Source organism: Oncorhynchus tshawytscha, linkage group LG28 (assembly GCF_018296145.1).
Source record: "Oncorhynchus tshawytscha isolate Ot180627B linkage group LG28, Otsh_v2.0, whole genome shotgun sequence".
Taxonomy (NCBI): domain Eukaryota; kingdom Metazoa; phylum Chordata; class Actinopteri; order Salmoniformes; family Salmonidae; genus Oncorhynchus; species Oncorhynchus tshawytscha.
This window is the reverse complement of record NC_056456.1, coordinates 36,301,185-36,328,090: the sequence shown is the minus strand read 5'-3', so window position 1 is coordinate 36,328,090 and position 26,906 is coordinate 36,301,185. Positions and strand designations below refer to the sequence as shown.

Here is a 26,906-nt window from a genome sequence, read left to right as displayed (position 1 = left end):
CTACGATTGTATCTGCTCATTAAAACCGAAAAATAGGAACAAATTCAGTAATTGGCATAAGGTCAATTGGAGGTCTACCGTTTTTTATTTTTGATTGTTAGCAGCTAATGTCGCACTGTCATTCCCATTCACTAAGGACGAGATCTTTTTTACCTTTACTAAACGAGGCAAGTCAGTTAAGAACAAATTATTATTTACAATGACGGCCTAGGAACAGTGGGTTAAATGCCTTGTTGAAGGGCAGAACGACAGCTCGGGGATTCAATCTTGCGACTTTTCGGTTACTAGTCCATCACTCGAACCTCTAGGCTACCTGCCGCACCAAAATCAATAGCATGTTGATACAAATCTATTAGGAGCATGAATACAAGTTTGAAGATTTTTTTAAAAAGGAAAATAATATGTTCCTTATTTCTTGTGTCAGATTGATCAACATTACTCTGTGTATAGTTGCCAAATGAAATGTGCTTTTGCAAGAGCCTGTGGGGACCAGATGTTTTATATGGACTGGTCAAATATTATTATTAATATTTAGTCATATTTAGGGAGATATTTTCCACAAATGTTGTGATAAGCCTAATTTGTATTTCGGCAACTATATCATTTGGATTGGTGTGTCATCGATATGCAATCTTGCCTTCTTTCTTTTTTTTTTTTTTTTAGATGTGGCATACATTGGCCTAAATAACAATATAAATGATCCATTGATTCAGGCTAGCTATATAGCTTCAAAATATGTTTTATCTCACGGAATCATTGCATTCATTCTTACAGCTAAGCATTTACCCCGGTTGTTAATGTAACATATCCGGTTGACCTTTATAATTAGCCGCTTTCATTTCGCGAACAAACTGAGTGGACGGCTGGACCGGATAGAAGGAACGAGAATCAAAGGGCATATCGGAAAGGATCCTCTAAACACATTGTTGGCCTGTCTAGAGAGGGACATTGGGAATGTTTTCATTGTCAACATCCGTCCAACCACAGGTAAACAACAAAATAAGTAGCTAGTTAGCAGTAGCGAAGTGTTGTTGAGCAGTTAACGTTACAGTAACTAGTTAAGTCATAGTTAAATACTAAATTAACCTTAGCTAGCTGTCAATCCTTTCTTCGCAAGTAGTGATGTCTATATAATATTGAGTAATGCTATTGACCCCCCAAAAAAAAAAAAAATATATATATATGGTTATTGTGAAGTTTTCAGGGATATCTTGTACATTTTGAAAAGGTTTTAAAATATACTTTTCATCTGTAAAAGGTCATTGGTTAGCTAGATGAGTTAACTTGACCCAGGGTTTGTTTGTGGTCTCCTTGGGGTAGTTGCAGCAATCTAGCTCAATCTCACAGCTAAATTAGCTATTTTAACGTTACGTCAAGCCAACCTTACTACACAACTGAGAAGAAACTCCTGAAATGTAAGTTAGCTAGTTTATGCTACTATTACGGAATGGCAGGTGGACAGCTTGCTACATTGCAGCGAGGTCTTGACCCGACATGGATCATGCTGGAGAGGCAGTCAGGGGTCTGTAGAATAGTATCCCAAGAGCCTTTATTTTAGTAGAGCAGTGCTGTAGGAGGCTATAATAGCTAGCTGGCTGAACTTGATGACTGATTTGTAAAATAATGTAGCTAGACAGTTGTTGGTTTGGTGGCACCTGTGTAGTCTGTTCTGATGCTCATGAGTAGACACTGTCACCTAGAGGGCTGCTGGTGTCAAATCCCAGGTACCGTCTCCTGCCGGTGTGCCCTTGAGCAAAGTATTTTACTCATATAAAGCTCCAGGGGTGGCTGGATGAGCTGATATTAGCCAACTGACCAAATCTGATTTTCAAACATGTTTGATACACTCGAAAGCCATGTGCTGAATAAGAACAGAATAACTGACCTTTTTTTTGCTTTTTATTGAGATTTTTTAAAAACCATCAAATGTAATACGTCTGACATTTTACTGCAGTAAACTTACACAATTTAGTCAATGAAAACAACTCATTCATACTACCCTCCGACATTAAAATGTCACCGACAGACGATAACATGATTATAGAAAATGTTGACTAAAATGTGAAGACTCAATTGAGACTAACCTAGAAAAATCTCACACAAGCTGTCCCCGTTTGAAATGTTACTCCTCTGGGCCCAGTTTTCCAAAAGCATTGTAAGGCTACGTTCATGAGAACCATAGGATCCTATGGCTCTAACTACGAACTTAGCCTTAAGATGCTTTTGGGAAACCGGGCCCAGGTACAATCAAAAAGTAGTTATCAGGACTGACAGCCAACAAAGTACAGAAGTCTAAATCCTAAAGATCTGAGTAATGTTAAGAAAACTACAAGGATAATATTAGTGAACAAAACCCTCACAGAAGTGAATATCTGTACGTCTTAATGGATACATTTTTAGGGATGTTGAATTGAAAGTTGCACAGTCCAAATAACAACCATTTTAACCCCATAAAAAGGTGAATGCAATATCTACACTGAACAAAAATAAAAATTCAACATGAAGTGCAGTTCATATAAGGAAATTAGTCAATTGAAATAAATGAATTAGACCTTTTTTATCTATGGATTTCACATGACTAGGAATAGATATGCATCTTTTGGTCACAGATACCTTTAAAACAAGCAGGGGGTGTGGCTCATAACCAGTCAGTATTTGCCTCATGCAGCGTGACATCTCCTTCGTATAGAGTTGATCAGGCTGTTGATTGTGGCCTGTGGAATGTTGTCCCACTCCTCTTAAATGGCTGTGTGAAGTTGCTGGATATTGGCGGGACCTGGAACATGCTGTTGATCCAGAGGATCCCAAACGTGCTCAATGGGTGACATGTCTGGTGAGTATGCCGGCCATGGAATAACTGGTACATTTACAGCTTCCAGGAATTGTGTACATTTCTTTGTGACTTGGGGCTGTGCATTTTCATGCCGAAACATGAGGTGATGGCGGCAGATACATGGCACAACAATGGGCCTCAGGATGTTGTCACACTATCTCTGTGCGTTCAAATTTCCATCGATAAAATGAAATTGTGGCAATAGCTCTGGTGAACATTGCTGCAGTCAACATTGCACACTCAACTTGTGTGACGACAACCGCACATTTTAGTGGCCGTTTATGTCCCCAGCACAAGGTTGTGCTGTGTAATGATCATGCTGTTTAATCAGCTTCTTGATATGGCACACCTGTCTGGTGGATGGATTTATCTTAGCAAAGGAGAAATGCTCACTATCAGGAATGTAAACACATATTTTTGCACAATTTGAGTTGCTTTTTGTGCGTATTTAAAATGTCTGGGATCTTTTATTTCAGCTCATGAAACATGGGAGCAACACTTTACAAACTGCGTTTTTTTCCCTTTTTTTCTGTGTATGTTCATGACAGTGATCACCCTAACAGGCCACCCTCATCTGATCATGTAGTTTTCTATCAAAAATCAGGCTATACTGGCACACACATTTTTACAAACTAGATAAAGGGGTGCCGTCGCTGGCTGAGCTGTCGCCAAACATTATCCTGCTTATGGCACCGATAAAGCTATTACAGTCACTGGGGGTAACTGGCTTCGTGGTGACTTCTCTATATTCTTCCCCGTTTCACTTTCTTCATCCACCCTCCCCGTTTCATCTTCCTGATCACTTTCTTCTACTGGTGGAAATCCTGCTTCCTCTGTTTTGTCTTTGGAGTGAAAGTTGCATTTGACTGGAGGTTCACCGTTGTCCTTATCCTGCTCTGCCCCCCTCTTAACTTTGTTTGCTGCACCAGGGGGACGGCCCCTTTTCCGTGGGCGACCTCTTCCCCTGGGCTCAGTGACTGGAGAATCAATGCGTGGATAGATACGCGGCCTTCCGGGGGGCCGCCTTGCTTGGCTTTCCAGTTTTCTATCCTCTTCCCCCTTGGGTGTTAGGCTCTTCCTTGTCGATTCAACTTTACTGGGCCGGCCACGCTTCTTTTTTCGGGGTCGGCCACGCTTCTTTGGGGAGGGGTCATCTGGTTTTCGGGGTAGGCAAGCCGCCGCGAGGCCGATCACCTTCAGTATCTTGGGTTGTGTAAATACTGATCCTTTCGGCCTACCTCTGTTAGGTGTTATGGGGCTACCCAGTAACTTGGACACTGATCCTTTCGGCCTACCTCTGTTAGGTGTTATGGGGCTACCCAGTAACTTGGACACTGATCCTTTCGGCCTACCTCTGTTAGGTGTTATGGGGCTACCCAGTAACTTGGAGACCGATCCTTTCGGCCTACCTCTGTTAGGTGTTATGGGGCTACCAAGTAACTTGGAGACCGATCCTTTCGGCCTACCTCTGTTAGGTGTTATGTGACTTGCCCAGAGAAAGCTAGTGGGGTCACTGGGGGTAACTGGCTTCTTGGGGTCTTCTCTATATTCCACCTTCCACTTTTCACTTTCTTGATCCACCCTCCCGGTTTCATCTTCCTGATCACTTTCTTCCACTGGTGGAAATCCTGCTTCCTCGCTTTTTTCTTTGGCGTGGAAGGAGCGTTTGACTGGAGGTTCACTGTTGTTCTTATTCTGCTCTGCCCCCCTCTTAACTTTGTTTGCTGCACCAGGGGGACGGCCCCTTGTCCGTGGGCGACCTCTTCCCCTGGGCTCAGTGACTGGAGGATCATCGCAGGGATAGATACGTGGCCTTCCGCATGGTCTTCTTGGTTGGCTTTCCAGTTTCTTTAGCTCTTCTTCCTCATCGGGTGTTAGTATCTTCTTTGGCCTTCCCCTTTTCTTTGGCCTTCCCCTTTTCAATTGAACTATACTGGGCCGGCCATGCTTATCAAGGGAGAGGTCAACCACTTCTCGAGGTTGGCCTCGCGGCGGCTCGCCCGTCGCCTTCAGTATCTTGGGTTGTGTAAACACTGATCCTTTAGGTCTACCTCTCTTAGGTGTTATGGGGCTACCCAGTAACTTGGAGACCGATCCTTTCGGCCTACCTCTGTTAGGTGTTATTGGGCTACCCAGTAACTTGGAGACTGACCCTTTCGGCCTACCTCTGTTAGGTGTTATGGGGCTACCCAGTAACTTGGAGACCGATCCTTTCGGTACCTCTGTTAGGTGTTATGGGGCTACCCAGTAACTTGGAGACTGACCCTTTCGGCCTACCTCTGTTAGGTGTTATGGGGCTACCCAGTAACTTGGAGACTGACCCTTTCGGCCTACCTCTGTTAGGTGTTATGGGGCTACCCAGTAACTTGGAGACTGACCCTTTCGGCCTACCTCTGTTAGGTGTTATGGGGCTACCCAGTAACTTGGAGACTGACCCTTTCGGCCTACCTCTGTTAGGTGTTATGGGGCTACCCAGTAACTTGGAGACTGACCCTTTCGGCCTACCTCTGTTAGGTGTTATGTGACTTGACCAGAGAAAGCTAGTGGGGTCACTGGGGGTAACTGGATTCTTGGGGTCTTCTCTATATTCCACCTTCCACTTTTCACTTTCTTGATCCACCCTCCCCGTTTCATCTTCCTGATCACTTTCTTCGACTGGTGGAAATCCTGCTTCCTTGCTTTTTTCTTTGGCGTGGAAGGATCGTTTGACTGGAGGTTCACCGTTGTCCTTATCCTGCTCTGCCCCCCTCTTAACTTTGTTTGCTGCACCAGGGGGACGGCCCCTTTTCCGTGGGCGACCTCTTCCCCTGGGCTCAGTGACTGGAGAATCAATGCGTGGATAGATACGCGGCCTTCCGGGGGGCCGCCTTGCTTGGCTTTCCAGTTTTCTATCCTCTTCCCCCTTGGGTGTTAGGCACTTCCTTGTTGATTCAACTTTACTGGGCCGGCCACGCTTTTTTCGGGGTCTGCCACGCTTCTTTGGGGAGGGGTCACCTGGTTTTCGGGGTAGGCAAGCCGCCGCGAGGCCGATCACCTTCAGCATCTTGGTTTTCATAAACACTGATCCTTTAGGTCTACCTCTCTTAGGTGTTGAGGGGTTACAATTAGACAAGGCATTATCTGACTTGGAGACTGATCCATATTTGGGTGGCCTACCCCTTCCCCTCTTAGGTATTGAGGGGTTACCATTAGACAAGGATTTATCTGACTTGGAGACTGATCCATATTTGGGTGGCCTACCCCGCCCCCTTTTAGGTGTTGCGAGGTTACTATTGGACAAAGCTTTATCTGACTCTTCACTGCCAGCAACATCTACCTGCACTTCAGAATTGGTTGCCACTTCTTCCACTTCCATTTTAATCTCCATTCCTTCTATTATTTCATCGTGGTTCAGTGCCATTCTCCGATGGACCTGTGATCTTCAGGTGCAACCCACTGTAAAAGACATTGACATGGTTACTTATAAAAAAACATGTAAATTGCCCTGAAATGAAAGACAAATCTACCCAAAGATTTTTTTCTTCTGATTCCATGCAATTCTATTAGGACAGCAATAAGGTCAGTGATTTGAAATCGGATATCATTAAGCTGGTCGACCGATACGGTTTGTGGTAAAGGCTGACCTAACCATAGTTAGGTTAAATAACTACACTTTTTATAGGGTTAGGGTTCCCACACAGTCATATTTCCATGTTACAGAGCTTGTTTGCGGGAAAACAGGCAGACGTGCTAATTGGCTATCTGCTTCTCCGAACACCTGTGTTTAAATGGAAGCACGATGCCATTGGCTGCAACTGTGTTAACAGTGTACAGTAACTGTATATTTAGCATTTGCTTGTTATTTTGTGGTATGAAAGTAGAGGGCTTTGTTTCTAGAACCGTACAGCAATTGAGAATCGATTCACGTTTAGATGGGAGTATTTGGTTGTTTTGGCTGCCAGAGCTAATTCGCCTCTAAACAGAACATGTAAGGTGTAATGTTTAGGGGGGGCTCAGCTCCCCTGAATGCAACAAAAGTCAAACTTGAGGGGGCTCTAAATAATGCTAATTTGAACCATTCTATTTGTTTAAAATGCAGTGGTAAATATGGAGAAAAACGTGGTTTAAACCATTTATATCCACGTGGCTGCACAAAGTCTTCCTGTCCATGAATGGTACTGTAGAATTCTATTGCTGGCTAGAAAGCGGCACTGTCCACTTGGTGCTGAGCTCCTTTTAAAAAATGCATAGATTTTCCTTTGTACTTCCTAATTTGCCATTTGTTTGCCATGCGTCCTTGATTTAAAAAAAGGTTTATTCCAATGCATTAGATTAATCCGTTGATTCATCATCGTTTTCTTTTGTCAGTCAGCTGTTTTAGAGAACTCATTGCTTTGTTATTCAGGTGCGCCACAGATAATGTTCAGAAGTAGATATTTAGACAACTAGACTCCAACACGCATCCAATCCATTCAACAAGTATATGTTAATGACAGTAGGCCTATAGTCTATAGTAGTTGACTCTTTCCAACACGCATCCAATCCTTTCAACAAGTATATGTTAATGACAGTAGGCCTATAGTAGTTGACTCTTTCCGTTAGAACCATTCAATTTTGCAATGACATGGGCCTTCATTATTTTGGATTTGTGCACCCACGATGAAATGTTTTATAGGTATAGTGCACTTTCCCGAGATCTCCAAGGTACAGGGTTTAAGTTCAATTGTTAAATGCTTAATAATGACACCACTCATTAATGTAAGGAAAGAAAAGTAGCATTCAATGAATGAATTATGGACCACTTTATCAACTAGAGTGTAAACGTGTTTTTATTCAGCTGTTGTAGGCCTATTATATTGAATGTAGACTACCTGTTTGTGTAAAATGGTCTAGTCTGAGGACAGGCTACACCGGCAGTGGTGTAGGACTAGGAGGGTAAACTCCATTTACCCATCTTTTTCAGAAAAATAGGGAGCGTTACTTTTTTCCACAACCAGTATTCAGTTTTACCCATCAATGTTCCCTCGTTTTTTTTTTCAGGCACTGAGCACATTTCAGGTCTGCTGAGAGCAAACCTGAACATTGAAAATTCTGCACGTTTTACTGTGAACAACTGAGGTTGTACCCGCGTTAAGTTACAACTAACAGTGGCCAAGTAGGCTACTGTGGCTATTTGATCATAATGTAGGCCTACCATCAAAAACAATGGAGAAAAATGCATCCCATAACATTTTAACATGGAACAGCTATTTATCCTTTAGCCTACAGTAGCAGTCAATGTGTGGTGTTCAATGAGGCCTACATTACATGAGACTGAATTTAAAATGTAAAAAATCATGCAGGGCTTGACATTAATCCTTCAGACAAGGAGGTGACTGAAAATGTTGTTAAGATGCAAGAAACCACTTTACAAAATAAAATGCATTACTATTCCTAGGGCCCACCGGGAAGAAACGGGAAGAAAGAGTTTGTACCTTCAGGCACATGAAATGTTTCAGAATGGCAACAGTTCGCTGAATCGGGTGCACCTACCGAAAAAACAACAACCCAAGATTAATAAAATAAGTAAATAGGAACAAGGCTTTATCTTTTTTTTTTTTTTTTTACAGGAATGTTTGGCAATTGACTATGAATGCGTTGGAGATCCACCGCTACTCTGAGTGAAGTTCAATCTTCGTGTTTCTCTGCGGAATAATATTCGTGATCGGCAGTCCCGGGGCTAAAGTTTAGAAATTGTTACCCAGCAAAAAAACTAAACGTTTAACCACTACGTCACCAGTAGGCATATTTTGACGTTCATGGTAATACACATTATAATCTAGTCTAATAAATTGACCGTGTGTGTGTGTTATGGTGACCATCCTGTTTTCCCCGGACAGTTTCAGCCTCATTTCAGGTCGCCCGACTTTACAAGTAACAAAACAAGTTTTAAAAAATTAAGCAAAACACATCCATTGCTGTAGACTTAATCAATATGAGCATAATCAATGGCAATCGCCGAGAATGTCATTAGGGACACTTCTTTGTGTTTCGTAAACAGATGTCTTTCTATTCATATGAAATGGCGCGAATATACATGCAATGAAACTGATTTGATGCTGGGGTTATTTGAGTGGACGAACATGCAGTTTACTTTAAGTATTTTGTTTGACAAACATTAAGACGACTTGTTGTTTATGTAAAATTAAAAAATAAATAATAATAAAGTAATTGTTGACGTCTTTATTAGGCCCATAAGACCACGAATTGCACAATGTAATTCGCACTCTGAACATTAGCACGGTAGCTAACGTTACACCATGTTGATTGTTAATTATGACATTGAACGTTTTTAGGATATCAAATGCTTTTGCATGGCATAAATGTCCACATTGTGTTATTCTACCCCCACAACACACGTATTACACAAGCAACAAAGCAGTATGATGAGAAAAGGCGTATATTATGCACAAGCTCGGTTTGCACAAAAAAAAAACGCAAGTGTCTCCAACGCTACTGATGTTAGCGAGTAGCTAACGTTAGCTAGCAACACTACAGCTGCAAGGAGAAACATTTGTGACCGACGTTAGCAGGCTAGCCAGCTCGTATCGCGTTTTTAACCTCAACAGTGCCGCCAGAATTGTAGATTACACAAAAAAAATGCATGGTAGTAAAGCTAGCTGTAGCCAGGTTGGGATAATCAATTATGCTAGCTAGCGTTAGCTTTGTTTGCTAGTTACATTAGCTCCTTGATTACTATTTTTTATTTTTATTTTTATGTAATAACCTTTTATTTAGCTCCTTGATTTGCTAACGTTAGTTGAGTTTTAATTTTTAATTTTTTTTTAATACGGCATTCATGCATTACCTTGGGAAAATCCTTCGTTTCACCACATGAAGCTCTATAAATGGTTCTCTGTCGTTGTTGTTAGCCACCACGTCTGAGGAGACAAAAAAAAAAAAAAAAGCTTAAAATCTTTACAACCGAATTTGAATTTGCAACCGCTTCCGGTCCACCCGAGGTTCATCGAACTAAGTGCAAATTATACTCTTTTTTTTAAAAAAATGTTTAAAAAAAATATTTTCATTTCCGATTCTACCACAGATAAAATGGCTTCGTTATCAGTATATTTTTCTTCTACTTTGTTATTCTGTGGGGTTTCATGACGATTGGCGTGATTTTGTTCTGCTCACAGTATTTACTATAGGATACTGGCCATTTATTACTTTATATGAGATGTATGTATGTATGTATGTATGTTAATCACTGATTTGATAGAGTACCCAATTGTCATACTTGAGTAAAAGTAATGATACCTTAATAGGAAATGACTCAAGTGAAAGTCACCCATAAAAATACTACTTGAGAAAAGTCTAAAATGAGTTGGTTGTAATTATACTTTTAGTATCAAAAGTAAAAGTATACATCATTTCAATATTTCAAATATGAAGCAAACCAGAAGGCACCATTTTCACATTCCAACACTTTGACGTAATTTAGAAATGAAGCATTAGTGTTTACTGGTTATGATTCATTATTCCTGGTGGATACTACTGGTTATGATTCATTATTCCTGGTGGATACTACTGGTTATGATTCATTATTCCTGGTGGATACTACTGGTTATGATTCATTATTCCTGGTAGATACTACTGGTTATGATTCATTATTCCTGGTGGATACTACTGGTTATGATTCATTATTCCTGGTGGATACTACTGGTTATGATTCATTATTCCTGGTAGATACTACTCATTATGATTCATTATTCCTGGTGGATACTACTGGTTATGATTGATTATTCCTGGTGGATACTACTGGTTATGATTCATTATTCCTGGTGGATACTACTGGTTATGATTCATTATTCCTGGTGGATACTACTGGTTATGATTCATTATTCCTGGTGGATACTACTGGTTATGATTCATTATTCCTGGTAGATACTCCTGGTTATGATTCATTATTCCTGGTGGATACTACTGGTTATGATTCATTATTCCTGGTAGATACTACTGGTTATGATTCATTATTCCTGGTGGACACTACTGGTTATGATTCATTATTCCTGGTGGATACTACTGGTTATGATTCATTATTCCTGGTGGATACTACTGGTTATGATTCATTATTCCTGGTGGATACTACTGGTTATGATTCATTATTCCTGGTGGATACTACTGGTTATGATTTGATTATTCCTGGTAGATACTACTGGTTATACTTTGGGAGAGTCCCACATTGTGCATGACTGTGTGTTGTGGGACACAGTTTAAAATGGTTTCATACTAAACAGCAATTAACGTGTGTGAGCTGATTTATTCCTGTTGTGTGTTGCCTGGCAGGTCACTGTCCCCCTGAGTCACCTGATCAATGCCATCCAATACCTGAAGACTGCAGTGGGCAGCAGCAATGCCGCTGCTAAACCTCAGCATAGAGCGCATGCCTTGGAACAGGACTTGCAGAGCACAGAGGTAAATGCACATGCACACGGCCTACAGCTTGCAGATCTGCAAAGCAGCTGGCAATACTGTTCTGTCCAACTGTCATGGGCAGCCTAGCTATATGGAAAACAAAGGGATTTCTGTATCCATTGCTTTCGGGAAGTATTCAGACCTCTTGACTTTTCCACATTTTGTTACATTACAGCCTTATTCTAAAATGGATAAAATATATTTTTTTCCCCTCAATCGACACACAATACCCCAGAATGATGAATCGAAGCAGGTTTTTAGACATTTTTGCTAATTTATTACAATTTTTTTTTTAAACAAATGCCTTATTTACATAAGTATTCAGATCCTTTGCTATGAGACTCGAAATGGAGCTCAGGTGCATCCTTGAGTTGTTTCTAGAACTTGGAGTCCACCAGGAGTCCAATTCAATTGATTGGACATGATTTGCAAAGGCACACACCTGTCTATATAATGTCCCACAGTTGACAGTGCATGTCAGAGCAAAAACCAAGCCATGACGTCAAAGGAATTTTCCGTAGAGCTCCAAGACAGGATTGTGTTGAGGCACAGATCTGGGGAAGGGTAACCCAACAATTCTGCAGCATTGAATGTCCCCAAAAACACAGTGACCTCCATCATTCTTAAATGGAAGAAATTTGGAACCACCAAGACTCTTCCAAGAACCGGCCGGCCAAACTGAGCAATCGGGGGAGAAGGGCCTTGGTTGGGGAGGTGATCAAGAACCTGATGGTTCCTCTGGTGGAGTGCTGCAGAGATGGTTGTCCTTCTGGAAGGTTCTCCCATCTACACAATCAGGCATTTATGGTAGAGTGACCAGATGGAATCCATACCTCAGTAAAAGGCACATGACAGCCCCCTTGGAGTTTGCCAAAAGACACCTAAAGACTCTCAGACGATGAGAAACAAGATTCTCTGGTCTGATGAAACCAAGATTGAACTCTTTGGCCTGAATGCCAAGCGTCACATCTGGAGGAAACCTGGCACCATCCCTACAGTGAAGCTTGGTGGTGGCAGCATCATGCTGTGGGGATGTTTTTCTGGGACTGGGATGATCATAATCGAGGGAAAGATGAATGGAGCAAAGTACAAAGATCCTTGATGCAAACCTGCTCCAGAGCGCTCAAACATGGGCGAAGGAACCTCCCCAAATACAGGTGTGCCAAGCTTGTAGCGTCATACCCAAGAAGATTTGAGGCTGTAATCGCTGCCGAAGGTGCTTTAACAAAATACTGAGTGACTGGTCTGAGTACTTACATAGATGTGATATTTCAGTGTTTTTTATTTGTAGTAAATTTGCTAAAATTTCTAAACCTGTTTTTGCTTTGTCATTATGGTGTATTGTGTGTAGATTGAGGGAGGTAGGGGGGGTTTAATCCATTTTAGAATCAGGCTGTAACGTAACAAAATGTGTTAAATCAAGGGGTCCGAATGCACTGTGTCTGTAACCTTTTGAAATGTTTGAATCCTTTTAAAATGTAGTATAATTTGTGGATTCAAATAAAGCATTTTAAAGTGTGTTCTGTGTGTGTACCTGTACTTTATATATACCAGTACTGTACTGGTATCCTTTTGTATATAGACAAGTTTTTATTTTATTTTATTTGACCTTTTTATTTAACTTGGCAGGTCAGTTAAGAACAAATTCTTATTTTCAATGATGGCCTAGGAACAGTGGGTTTAACTGCCTTGTTCAGGGGCAGAACGACAGATTTTTACCTTGTCAACTCGGGTATTCGATCTTGCAACCTTTCGGTTACTAGTCCAACACTAACCACTAGGTGTGTGTGTGTAGCCAAGTTATCATGTGGATTTATTCCTTGTTATTATTTTTCTATTTCTAAAAAAAATCTCTCTACATTGTTTGAAAGGACTCATAAGTATGCATTTCACTGTTAGTCTACACCTGTTTATGAAGAATGTGACAAATAACATTTGATTTGTATGCGTAGCCCACGTGGAGCCTGAGGGACCTGGGCCTGTCTGACCTGGGCGTGGGGCAACTGGACGAGCTAATAAGCACTATGTTACCACGTCTGAGTCAACAGGGGGCGCTGTCCTCATCCAGCCCCAGCCAACAGGCCTGGGGGATCTCTCACCTCTCCTCACATTCCTTCTTCCACAACAAGCATGGTGAGGCAAAGGACACATCTACAGTTGAAGTCGGAAGTTTACATACACTTTGGTTGGAGTCATTAAATCTTCTTTTTTTCAACCACTCCGCAAATTTCTTGTTAACAAACTATAGTTTGGAAGTCGGTTAGGACATCTACTTTTTGCATGACACAAGTCATTTTTCCAACAATTGTTTACAGACAGATTATTTCACCGATTATTTCATATTCACTGTATCATAATTCCAGTGGGTCAGAAGTTCACACACTAAGTTGACTGTGCCTTTAAACAGCTTTGAAAATTCTAGAAAATGATGTCATGGCTTTAGAAGCTTCTGATAGGCTAATTGACATCATTTGAGTCAATTGGAGGTGTACCTGTGGATGTATTTCAAGGCTTACCTTCAAACTCAGTGCCTCTTTGCTTGACATCATGTGAAAATCAAAAGAAATCAGTCAAGATCTCAGAAAAAAAATTGTAGACCTCCACATGTCTGGTTCATCCTTGGGAGCAATTTCCAAACGCCTGAAGGTACCACGTTCATTTGTACAAGCAATAGTACGCAAGTAGAAACACCATGGGACCACGCAGCTGTCCTACCGCTCAGGAAGGAGACGCTTCTGGGAAGAATCCCAGAACAACAGCAAAGGACCTTGTGAAGATGCTGGAGGAAATGGGTACAAAAGTATCTATATCCACAGTTAAACGAGTCCTATATCGACATAACCTGAAAGGCCGCTCAGCCTTTGCTGCAGGGACTGGTGCACTTCACAAAATAGATGGCATCATGAGGAAAGAAAATTATGTGGATATATTGAAGCAACATCTCATGACATCAGTCAGGAAGTTAAAGCTTGGTCACAAATGGGTCTTCCAAATGGACAATGACTCCAAGCATACTTCCAAAGTTCGGGCAAAATGGCTTAAGGACAACAAAGTCAAGGTATTGGAGTGGCCATCACAAATCCCTGACCTCTTCCTATAGAAAAGTTGTGGGCAGAACTGAAAAAGCATGTGCGAGCAAGGAGGCCTACAAACCTGACTCAGTTACATCAGCTCTGTCAGGAGGAATGGGCCAAAATTCACCCAACTTATTGTGGGAAGCTTGTGGAAGGCTACCTGAAACATTTGACCCAAGTTAAACCCAACCTAACTGACCTAAAGACAGGGCATTTTTACTAGGATTAAACGTCAGGAATTGAAAAACTGAGTTTAAATGTATTTGGCTAAGGTGTATGTAAACTTCCGACTTCCACTGTATATAGATAATGACTATAGTAACCCTACTGCTGGTTAGTGAGTAGTAACCCTACTGCTGGTTGATGTTTCCCAAAAACTAAATTCATCTTGTACAAATGATGAGCTTAATGCTAAACATGATCTTTTTGGGGGGGGGAAACTCACCCGGTAATTGAACAATTAGCTGTAACCCAATTTCAGATTTATCTGAGTTTAAATCGCCTTTTGTGTAGGGCCCATATCATAGGGTGTGTGGGGGGTTGACTTCATGTTATTGCAGTATAGAATACATATGATTCGCTTATGATAAGTGTTTTTTTTTTGTACTGATTGATGTCTATTATAGAATTTAATTTAGTATCGTATTTCTATGAACGAGTTGATTTTTGAGACATAGGATTTAATTAGTGATTCTAACTATTGGGCGGGATATGCACATCCAACCCTCCTTCCATTGTCCTTGTAGGGTTCTCTGGTGGTAAAATGGGCACCTCCTACCCTGTTTTCTGCAAACAGATCCCTTCCCCTCTTCAGGCAGTTTGTACAGAGCTCCGCTATTGCCCAGGTAATCAAAGATAATTTTATATTATTTTGTAATTAAGTGACTAATAAATATCCAGCAAAAATCCCAGCGCAGTTCTCTTGCAAATGCAAGTCAATGTCAACAGTGGCATATGCTTGTGACATCCATTTTAAATGGGAGCCTATTCTACCGTTGCTATTGGTCTATTTTAGAGGAAGAGTTTGTTCAATGAAATGGAGGGCATGGTGTTTGTCTGCTGTTTTTGACAATCACTCACCCATATTTGAGTGTGATCATGAACACCTAAAACTGCATTCATATTTACCAAACATCTTTCTACTTAGAAATGTGTAGTTTTGATTTTATACGTGTTGAACATACAGTATGTGTACTTGTTTCCAGTATGGATCCAGAACAGAGGCTTTAAAACTCTAGGGAAACACAAGCGACTGCAGGCAGGCTTTGAGCGTCCCATGGAATCAGATGGCTTTACACCCTCCTTTATGAAGGTGAGACCACTGGTTTGTCTGTACTCTGTCATTCTCCGGAGAGAGTACCTGGGTCTTGTTCATTAGGCCACACCATAGAAAAATGTTTGAAAATGTTTTAACAATGGAAAATTGGGGGTGTAATTTTTATATCTTATTTGACAAAGACGAATGTTTTCTCTCAGATGTTTTCCTACTGAACATGCTCCTGGTTTTATTGTAAACATATCTGACTGTTGTCTCATGCAGGGCCTCCTGACACGTGATAAGGGGATGGAGGTGGAAACCTTGGACAAGCTTATGAAGAACAAGAATGTTCCTGATGTGCAGCAAGATTCTTTCAAGACCGGGTTTGCTGAGGGCTTCCTGAAATCCCAAGCTCTGACACAGCGCACACAAGGCAAGTGTACACTATACAACACCTCACTACAAGACCAGGGTCATGCTCAGTAAGACACATGGCAAAACGGAAAACCAAAACGGGTGTTCTTAATGGAACAGCTCAGGTAGTACCTCCTTCGTTTCACAACATTGTCTAATGTTTCTACTGCCTACTAAACATTACCTAGGTGTATGTTATCTTCCAGAAAAATGAAAGTCACCAGCTCTACTCTTCTTGCAGTGAGCATTAAATGACCACGGTTTCAGCTTGCAGGACCCGAAGGCTTACTGCAACAAGAGATGCATGCCCGCCTTTCATATTTTTTTTCCCGTATTGAATTAAAGTGGATTGAAACTCTCATCTTCTCTGCAGACTCTCTGAGGAGGACGAGGCTGGTCCTGCTGGTCCTGCTGCTCCTGGGACTCTACGGCCTCTCCAAGACGCCCTTCCTATCGGGTAAAGGCTCCTTTTCATTTTGTCAATCTCTCTAATCAATCTCTCTAATCAAGCTTGAAGTCCTTCGCTCTAGCATGCAGCTTGGTGTGTACTTTTTAAAGCTGCAATCTGTAGCTTGCATTTTAGTCACACTTCACTCTTCGCTGCAGAGGGTTGGGCCAGGAGAAACGTAATCTGTGTTAAATTCATACACAGTCCATGAGTGACCAGTTTTTGAAGCTGGATATTGTCTGTTTTAATGTAACATTCTTTATAAGTCAATGGGTAGCCTATGTAATTCATTCATTCAAATGACAGTTGAACAGCATCCCAGATTGAGCCTTTACCTCTTTGCTGATGCGTTCAGAATTTACACACAAAAGCATGTCTAGCAAGTTTGAGTAATCAAGATAACTTGATGATAATATCGTTTTTTTTTTTAGTTTACCGAATGCTTCTTAAAGACGGTGATTTGTTGCCAAACTAAAATAACTCTAACCATAGCTAAGAACGCTTTTGCAGTGTGATTTCGAACCTTAATCTAACCGTTCTGGACAGTACGATTCCGAACCACATCAGGCCTGGACTCAGCGGTGGACCCTGTCCACATGAAGAACGTGACGTTTGAGCACGTCAAAGGGGTGGAGGAGGCCAAGAACGAGCTGCAGGAGGTGGTGGAGTTCCTCCGGAGCCCAGAGAAGTTCACCGTCCTCGGAGGGAAACTGCCGAGAGGTGCAGTAGACCGTCAAGCTCTTTTTATGGCCTTTAGTTGATCAGAGTTGTGTTCATTAGGCACCAAATAGAACAAAAAGACTGACTGGAACAAGAAGGACTACGTGGATTTGTCCAGTAAGAAACGTTCATTTTTGTTTTCTGTTTCAAAACGTTTATAAACAAATGTACCGTTTTGGTGCCCTAATGAACACAACCCAGGTGTAGACTGAACAATTCTGAATTATAGAAGTTGTTTAGGCAGGAACACAATCTTCCCCTTATGGAAGATGAAAACGGTGCCATTAACTTTGTTGCCACTTTAATTGGCTATTTCTTACAGTTAGTTACATATCTTATTATTTACTTCCACATTGAATTTCAATCTAATATTTTAGAGTCAACATTCATAAAGGTCTACTTTGTTAGGTGAATATTGTATTACTGTATATTACCTATTACAGTTGTTGTTATCACTCTCGATCTCTCTGTCTGTGTGTGTGCAGGGATCTTGCTGGTTGGCCCTCCTGGTACTGGGAAGACTCTGTTGGCCAGAGCTGTGGCTGGAGAAGCCAACGTACCATTTTATTATGCCTCTGGCTCTGAGTTTGATGAGATGTTTGTGGGGGTTGGAGCCAGTCGCATCAGGAACCTCTTCAGTGAGTCCCATCTCCTCTTCAAGTCTCCACTCATTCCTGGCTTCCAACCCTGAACCTAATATTGTAATTTTCACTGTCTTTAAAAAAAAAATGTTTTAACCCAAACCTGGTCGCAACGATGGATTTGTCATAATTTATCAACCGTATATCTGAGGCCCTAGACTTCAACCCACCCTCTCTATACATTACATCTGCAGAGGAAGCCAAAGCAAACACTCCGTGCGTGATCTTCATTGACGAGTTGGACAGCGTCGGAGGGAAGAGGATCGAGTCTCCCATGCACCCCTACTCCAGACAGACCATCAACCAGCTACTGGCTGAGATGGATGGGTATGTTTCCAACGGGTTCTTCTGAGTTGTGTTCGGTGAGGGGAAACATTTTATAAAACAAAGCCAAATCGAGGATCTTACGTGAGATTGTCCAACAAGAACACTGTTTTTTTTTTTAAAGTTGCAAAATGTTTCCTGTAGAAAACACGACCCTACTTTCTGTGTGGAGAAACGTGACATCACAGATGTCATTCCAACGTCTAGTTCAACAATAAATGTCAGTCATTAGATTTAGGTTAAATGTTGGAAGAAAAAAATCCCAGAATTCCTGTTGACTTTATGCAAATCCAATCAGTTTTCCACATTGATTCAACTTTCTTTTTTTTATGATGTGGAAACAACGTTGATTCAATCCGCCCCCCAGTAGGATGGATACACCGACTTCCCTGAACGTGTCACAATTGTCGCCCGCAGGTTCAAACCAAACGAAGGGGTCATTATCATTGGAGCGACAAACTTCCCCGAGGCTTTGGATAAGTATGTTAAGCTTTATTCATCTCATAATAATGTTGCTCAATGAAATGTCTGTCTTTTAAAATTAAATGTTTTTGTTACAGGGTTTCATTAGTTGTCATGAGTACATATTGACTTGCCATGTTAAAACTAACCTAAAGTCAGTGAAACTCTGTCACTCCCTCCCCTCCCTTAGCGCTCTGATTCGACCGGGACGTTTCGACATGCAGGTCACCGTTCCCAAGCCAGATGTGAAGGGGCGCACAGAGATCCTCAACTGGTACCTTAGGAAGATTAAAGTAGACCCTGGTACGTGAGCAACACACATGTGTGACCTATGTTGATCATAGCTTGAGTCTATTGCTGATGAGTAATAGCTTCACACAAGTGAATCTGCTGGGCTAAATGCTAATGGGTGCTTGCAAATAAACTATGGCTATATGAGAATCTACAGTGGCAACATGCTAATGGCTGTATGCTAATAGACTATGGCTACTTGCTAATGGATACATGCTAATAGCTACATGCTAATGGCTGCATTCCTTTAGACAATGGCTATATGAGAATCTGCAGTGGCAACATGCTAATCGCTGCATGTTAATAGCCTATGGCTACATACTAAAAGAGAAGAACGTGCTAGTAAGACACACTATAGTTGACCTAGCTTAGCTGTACCTATTCCTGCTAACGACCTGGCTTCCTCATGCAGATGTGGAGGCTGGGATCATCGCCAGGGGAACAGTGGGCTTCTCCGGGGCCGACCTGGAGAACCTGGTCAACCAAGCGGCTCTGAAGGCGGCGGTGGACGGCAAAGACATGGTGACCCTCAAAGAGCTGGAGTTCACCAAGGACAAGATCCTCATGGGTGAGCTCTGCTGTAGGAATGGGGACGAAATAGATACATACCTCTGTATCACAAATCATGCCCTATCCCCAACCTCCTAGCCACCTGTTTAGATCTGAGAGGGTTAGATGGGCTACCACCCTATTGGGGGGACATTTCAACAACAACAACAACAAATCTGACTTGCATAAAAGACTGTTAAAAACACCAGGAAATCATCTCCCAAGTATTCCCACGCATTATAGAGAGATGTGATGGTATACAAATGTAAGCAGGGTTTGAAATTGATTATGGTTTAGTCCAATATTATATCTGTTTGGGCTTCTTGCCATCAATTTGCAGTTTATTTTAAATGATGTTCCTGGACCACCGTCAATCCACTCAAGAGAAAAAACGTCACGCTGCTGAATCTAGTCGATTATACGTTAGGGTTAGGAGTTTATTGGGGATTCGGGGATCTTTGAGCAGGTTTTGGAAATCAACTCTTCTTTCGGTCTCGCTTACCTCCCACAGGCCCAGAGAGGAGGAGTGTGGAGATAGATAAAAAGAACAAGGAGATCACGGCGTACCACGAGTCTGGCCACTCTATCGTGGCGTACTACACCAAGGATGCCATGCCCATCAACAAAGCCACCATCATGCCCAGAGGACCTACGCTGGGTCATGTAAGTAGGACTGGAAATAGGGACATTTTAAAATCTATAGAAAACAAGATGGGAAGGGAGGGCTACAGACCAGTAGCATTTCACTGTACTGCTTACACCGTGTCCTGTGCACTAAGGTTATTATAGACACACACACACACACACACACACACACACACACACACACACACCTCTCATCCTTTCACCTCACTGTTTTCCCTCAATCCCAACAGGCTGTTGTGACTTGGATTTAAAAGGAATAGCACAGAGACAGGTGCAAAGAATATGGTTGAAGGAAACTCTCTCACCCGTGTCTATACCAATCCAATGCATTTTTACTTTAGGAGTACATACCTGTAAGAAGAATCAAGTTAGCGAGCTGATTTGTTGTCAGCTACTGATGGTGATACACAAGCTAGGCCTATTTGAAACATTGCCATCTCTTGACTCCATTTACCTGCCACAGTAGCTTGGAAATCAATGATGTGTAAAAACCTTAGCATTAGCAATCTATCTATGTATTGGCCATTGAGAGGCTTTGAATACTTTCAGGATAAAAAAAAAAATGTTTTTCTAACATAATATAATTTAAATGTATACATTAAGGTATAATATAATGTGTCAGAAAGAATTTAGACATTAATAAAATAATTTCTTTAGCTTCCAAAATCTTTTTTACATATATAAACCCTGGATGGCTTTATATACACATCATTGTTGAAAACGCCCCAAAAGCTTAAACCCGATTCATGCTTTTTTCATTATTTTATTTGAGATTCTTTACCACATTTTATGTTACAGCCTAAATAAAAAAATTCATTACATTTATATATATTTTCTCAAGCATCTGCACACAATACCAAAACATGTTTTTATTTTTTATTTTTTTTTATTTGCAAATTTATTGAAGAATGTAATACAAAAATATCTCATTTACATAAGTACTCACACAACTGAGTCAATACTTTGTAGAAGCACCTTTGGTGAATACAGCTTTGAGTCGTCTGGGGGTATGTCTGTATCAGCTTTGAGTCGTCTGGGGGTATGTCTGTATCAGCTTTGAGTCGTCTGGGGGTATGTCTGTATCAGCTTTGAGTCGTCTGGGGGTATGTCTGTATCAGCTTTGAGTCGTCTGGGGGTATGTCTGTATCAGCTTTGAGTCGTCTGGGGGTATGTCTGTATCAGCTTTGAGTCGTCTGGGGGTATGTCTGTATCAGCTTTGAGTCGTCTGGGGGTATGTCTGTATCAGCTTTGAGTCGTCTGGGGGTATGTCTGTATCAGCTTTGAGTCGTCTGGGGGTATGTCTGTATCAGCTTTGAGTCGTCTGGGGGTATGTCTGTATCAGCTTTGTCTCTGGGGGTATGTCTGTATCAGCTTTGAGTCGTCTGGGGGTATGTCTGTATCAGCTTTGAGTCGTCTGGGGGTATGTCTGTATCAGCTTTGAGTCGTCTGGGGGTATGTCTGTATCAGCTTTGAGTCGTCTGGGGGTATGTCTGTATCAGCTTTGAGTCGTCTGGGGGTATGTCTGTATCAGCTTTGAGTCGTCTGGATTTGGGGATTTTCTCTCACAGTTAGATGGGAAGTCTCAGTGAACAGCAATCTTCAAGTCTTTCCACAGATTTTCAATGGGATTCATGTCTGGGCTTCTGTTGGATCACTCAAGGAATTTTACATTCTTGTTCTGAAGCCATTCCAGCATTGCTTTGGCTGTATGCTTCGGGTCATTGTCCTGTTGAAATATACATTTTCAACCCAGTCTAAGGTCGTTTGCACTCTGAAGCAGGTTCTCATCAATGATTTACCTGTATTTGGCTTCATTCATTGTTCCCTCCATCCTTACCAGTCTCCCAGTCCCTGGTGCTAAAAAGCATCCCTGTAGCATGATGCTGCCACCACCATGCTTCACAGTAGGGATGGTGGTAGACGGGTGATGAGCTGTGCCTGGTTTTCTCCAGACATAATGCTTTGCATTCAGGGCAAATACTTACATTTTTGTGTCATCAGACCACAATCTTTTGTCTTATGATCTGTCTTTCACGTGACTTTTTGCAAACTCCAGGCATGCTGTCATGTGCCTTTTTTCTCAGGAGTGACTTCTATCTGGCCACTCTCCCATAATGTCCAGATTGGTGAAGTGTTGTAGAGACTGTTGTTCTTCTAGCAGGTTCTCCCATCTCAGCCAAGGAACTCTGTAGTTCTGTCAGTGGTCATTGGGTTCTCAGTCATCTCCCTGACCAAGGTCCTTCTTGCCCGGCTGCTCAGTTTAGTCGGGCGGACAGCTCTAGGTGGAGTCTGGGTAGTTCCATTTTTTTTTTTTCTCAATTTCCCAATGGTGGAGACCACAGTGCTCCTGGAAACTTTAAACACTCAAGCAATTCCCTCATCACAATTATCATCACAAGTCTATTTAATCAAGTTTTAATTCTGGCTGCCTGTAACGCAGAAAGATGTGGAATAAGTCGAGGGGTATGAATACTTTCTGAAGGAGCTGTAGATTATCTGGACCTCCATGTCTTTTAGGAATCCATTCCACTGAGCCAATACCACAAGGCCTCGTTTTGATATAATGAAAAGTGCCTTAGTCCTCCTGTGGTTTTGTCTAGGAAATGTAAATTTTTTTGTTTTGTTTTTTATGTTTTTCTGAAAACATTAAGTGTGAAATGCCAATCAACCCCCCCTCCCCCCACTGTCTTCCAGGTGTCAATGCTCCCAGATGATGACCGCTGGAGCGAGACGCGTGCTCAGCTGCTGGCCCAGATGGATGTCAGCATGGGAGGCCGCGTGGCAGAGGAGATCATATTTGGCAATGAGTTCATCACTACTGGTATGCAGGGGGATGTAGGGCGTAGGAGGGTAATTTGACTACGGAATTACAGTATACACCTTGTGCAGTACTGTATGTAGTGTAACAACAATATTCCTCAAACAGGATGGAGCATTTCCCTCCAGAAACCGTGAGAAAGTTGTCCGGCTGCGGGGACCGTGCGATGGGATTTATACTAACGTTACTATCTGTACTTACTGGTGGCACAGACGCTGTTTCATCCTTTCCTACACTGAAATTACCCTTGTCTAACGATTGCGTCTGAAGCTGGGCTTGTAGCACAGCTATCCTCGCCGTAAGGCGATCGTTCTCCTGTATATTATGAGTACAGCGACTGCAATTAGAAGGCATCATGTTAATGTTACTACTTAGCTTCAGCTGTTGGAGGTCCTGACGAACCATGTCCAGATAAAGCATCCGGAGTGAAAAAGTTGAATGAAAAAAAAATTGAGTGGGGGGAAAAATATAAACGGTAATTAAAAAGTAAAAACCGCAAAGTAAGGTTGGCAACAAAACGCACAGCAACACGTAAACAAGAGCATTAATAATATTAATATTTTCAATATTATGGGGCCCAGGCAGGAATCGAACCCACATCATTAGTGTTGCCAGCACCATGCTGATGACTAACCCACATCATTAGTGATGCCAGCACCGCGCTGATGACTAACCCACATCATTAGTGTTGCCAGCACCGCGCTGATGACTAACCCACATCATTAGTGTTGCCAGCACCGCGCTGATGACTAACCCAGGTCATTAGTGTTGCCAGCACCATGCTGATGACTAACCCAGGTCATTAGTGTTGCCAGCACCATGCTGATGACTTCATTAGTGATGCCAGCACCATGCTGATGACTAACCCACATCATTAGTGTTGCCAGCACTGCGCTGATGACTAACCCACATCATTAGTGTTGCCAGCACCATGCTGATGACTAACCCACATCATTAGTGATGCCAGCACCATGCTGATGACTAACCCACATCATTAGTGTCCAGCACCGCGCTAACCCACATCATTAGTGTTGCCAGCACCATGCTGATGACTAACCCAGGTCATTAGTGTTGCCAGCACCATGCTGATGACTAACCCACGTCATTAGTGTTGCCAGCACCGTGCTGATGACTAACCCACATCATTAGTGTTGCCAGCACCGCGCTGATGACTAACCCACATCATTAGTGTTGCCAGCACCGTGCTGATGACTAACCCACATCATTAGTGTTGCCAGCACTGTGCTGATGACTAACCCACGTCATTAGTGTTGCCAGCACCATGCTGATGACAACTCATTAGTGTTGCCAGCACCATGCTGATGATCTCATTAGTGTTGCCAGCACCGTGCTGATGACTAACCCACATCATTAGTGTTGCCAGCAATGTGCTGTATCTCACTGAGACATTGATATCTTTTAGAGCATTAATCATCTTCCAAAAGTGCTTCATTTTTTTTAAAGACTGAACAAATTCTATATAAACAACATGTTCAACTTCTTTTTTTTTTTTTTTTTTTCAGGTGCATCAAGTGACTTTGATGCTGCCACCAGAATTGCAAAAATGATGGTGACCAGATTTGGTATGTGTGAGAGGGTAAGTTATGGATGCTGGACGTTTGGTCGACAAATTGAAGTCATGTCTAATAAAGCGTCAGCAAAGTCCTGCTGTTTTTACTGTATACCTTTTCAGGACATTTGGTGTTGGCCTTTGAACCCTGATTCTCAATTCAATTAGCTTTATTGGCATGAACGGGAACCACCCAATTTTGTAGCGCTACATATATATTATATTCTCTCTCTCTGCTCTTGCTTTCTCTTTCTCTCACACACACACACACACACACCTACCTGTGTTGAAGCTGGGTGTCATGACCTACACTGACCAAACCAAGCAGAGCCCAGAGACACAGGCTGCCATCGAACACGAAGTCAGGAAACTTTTAAAGGTACGTTTCCACCTCCATCATCCTTCCAAGCCCCTGACCCAGTGCTCTTTGGCTTGTTAAATACAATTTTTTTTTTTTTTTTTTATCTTTCCCATTTCTCAAACCGAGCTTGTTCAGAGTATCACAGTTTAGGGAAATAACAGGCACAATTTGCATGTGTGTGTAAGCCTTAATTGCATTGTAATATATACCATCCCTTTTCAGAAATTCACTCAACCCCTACATGTGTTATCTCCTGGTTTGTGTGGTCCCCAGGATTCGTACGAGCGGGCCAGGGCTCTCCTCAAGTCTCACGCTAAAGAACACCAGAACCTAGCCAACGCCCTGTTGCAATACGAGACGCTGGATGCCAGAGAGATCAAGATGGTCCTGGAGGGCAAGGGCCTGGAGACAAGATGAGACTTCCAAGGGTGGAGGTGTCACTGTTTAATTTGGGAGATCGGGTGAGGGGTGGGAAGACAATAAATCTCTGTCCACGGTGATTTCACAGTCTACGCAAACAGAGCTACGGAGCTGTACGTGTGCATGTACAGTGTCTTCAGGAAGTATTCACAGCCTGAATTTAAAACGGATTAAATTAAGTTTTTGTGTCACTGGCCTACACACAATACCCCATAATATATACAAGTGGAATTATGTTTACAAATTTGATAAATAAATGAAAAGCTGAAATGTCTTGACTCAATAAGTAATCAACCCCTTTGTTATGGCAAGCCTAAATACGTTCAGGAGTAAACATGTGCTTAATAAATTGCATAGATTCACTCTGTGCAATAATAGTGTTCAATGTAATTTTTGAATGACTACCTCATCTCTGTACCTCACACACCTACAATTGTCTGTACGTTCCCTCAGTCATGCAGTACATTTTATACACAGATTCAACCACAAAGACCAGGGAGGTTTTCCAATGCCTCTCAAAGAAGGGCACCTAAAAAAGCAGACATTGAATATCCCTTTGAGCATGGTGAAGTTATTAATTACACTTTGGATCAATATACCAAGTCACATCAAAGATACAGGTTTCCTGCCCAACTCAGTTGCTGGAGAGGAAGGAAACCGCTCAGGGATGAATCAACAACATTGTAGTTACTCAACAATACTAACCAAAATGACAGTGTGAAAAGAAAGCCTGTATAGAATAAAAAATATTCCATAACATGCATCCTTTTGGCAAACAAAGCACTCAAGTAATACTGCAAAAATGGGGCCAAGAAATTAACTTTATTTCCTGAATACAAAGCATTATGTTTGTGGCAAAGTACATCAGAGTACCACTCTTCACATTTTCAAGCATGGTGGTGGCTACATCATGTTATGGGTATGCTTGTCATCGGCAAGGACTATGGAGTTTTTTTTTAAGGAGAATAAGAAACTGAAGTGAGCTAAGCACAGGCAGAATCTTAGAGGAAAACCCAGTTCAGTCTGCTTTCCAACAGACACTGGGAGACAAATTCACATTTCAGCAGGACAATAACCTTAAACACAAGGCCAAATATTAGCTGGAGTTGCTTACCAAGACAACATTGAACGTTCCTGAGTGGCCTAGTTATAGTTTTAGCTTAAATCTGCTTGAAAAGCTATGGCAAGAAAATGGCTGTCTAGTAATGATCAACAACCAACTTGAAAGAACTTGAATAATTAAAAAAATTATAATGTGCAAATATTGTACAATCCAGGTGTGCAAAGCTGTTAGACTTACCCAGAAAGACTTGGCTGTAATCGCTGCTAAAGGTGATTCTAACATGTATTGATGTGAATACATATACAAATGAGATTTAAAAAAAAAATTTTTTTTACATGTTTTCACTTTGTCATTATGGGGCTATTGTTTGAAGATGGATGAGGAAAAAATTATATTTAATCCATTTTGAATTCAGACTGTAACACAACAAAATGTGGAATAAGTCAACGGGTGTGATGAACACTTCCTGAAGGCACTGTGTATATGTAAATATGTGTTAAATGTTTTATGCTCAGTAAAAGTCCAAGTCCATTGATTCAATGTCTTGCTCTAGACCTCCAGAATCACAATGAAACCATCTAT

At 41.7% G+C, this 26,906-nt stretch overlaps 2 protein-coding genes across 4 annotated transcripts; one reads left to right on the top strand and one right to left on the bottom strand.

Moving 5' to 3' along the window:
- Positions 1-822: 822 nt before the first annotated feature.
- Positions 823-25,496, top strand: LOC112227223 (ATP-dependent zinc metalloprotease YME1L1). Of its 2 annotated transcripts, none has more exons than XM_024392107.2 (18): positions 823-987; positions 11,138-11,266; positions 13,219-13,399; positions 15,087-15,185; positions 15,546-15,652; positions 15,881-16,031; positions 16,386-16,469; positions 17,028-17,180; positions 17,666-17,818; positions 18,016-18,148; positions 18,563-18,625; positions 18,798-18,910; positions 19,311-19,466; positions 19,959-20,110; positions 22,787-22,913; positions 24,434-24,507; positions 24,773-24,859; positions 25,115-25,496. In XM_024392107.2, the coding sequence occupies exons 1-18, from the start codon at positions 955-957 to the stop codon at positions 25,256-25,258; spliced, it is 2,139 nt and encodes a 712-aa protein (XP_024247875.1). In that variant the 5' UTR covers positions 823-954; the 3' UTR covers positions 25,259-25,496. The 2 variants fall into 2 exon arrangements, with proteins under 2 accessions (XP_024247875.1, XP_024247874.1); XM_024392106.2 differs by having other exon boundaries at positions 17,007-17,180.
- LOC112227222 (chromosomal protein D1) lies at positions 4,894-6,233 on the bottom strand. 2 transcript variants are annotated; one of them, XM_024392104.2, is made up of 2 exons: positions 5,326-6,233; positions 4,894-5,268 (listed from the first exon to the last, which is right to left on the bottom strand). In XM_024392104.2, the coding sequence occupies exons 1-2, from the start codon at positions 6,231-6,233 to the stop codon at positions 5,019-5,021; spliced, it is 1,158 nt and encodes a 385-aa protein (XP_024247872.2). In that variant the 3' UTR covers positions 4,894-5,018. The 2 variants fall into 2 exon arrangements, with proteins under 2 accessions (XP_024247872.2, XP_042163615.1); XM_042307681.1 differs by having other exon boundaries at positions 4,894-5,281; positions 5,339-6,233.
- Positions 25,497-26,906: the final 1,410 nt, after the last annotated feature.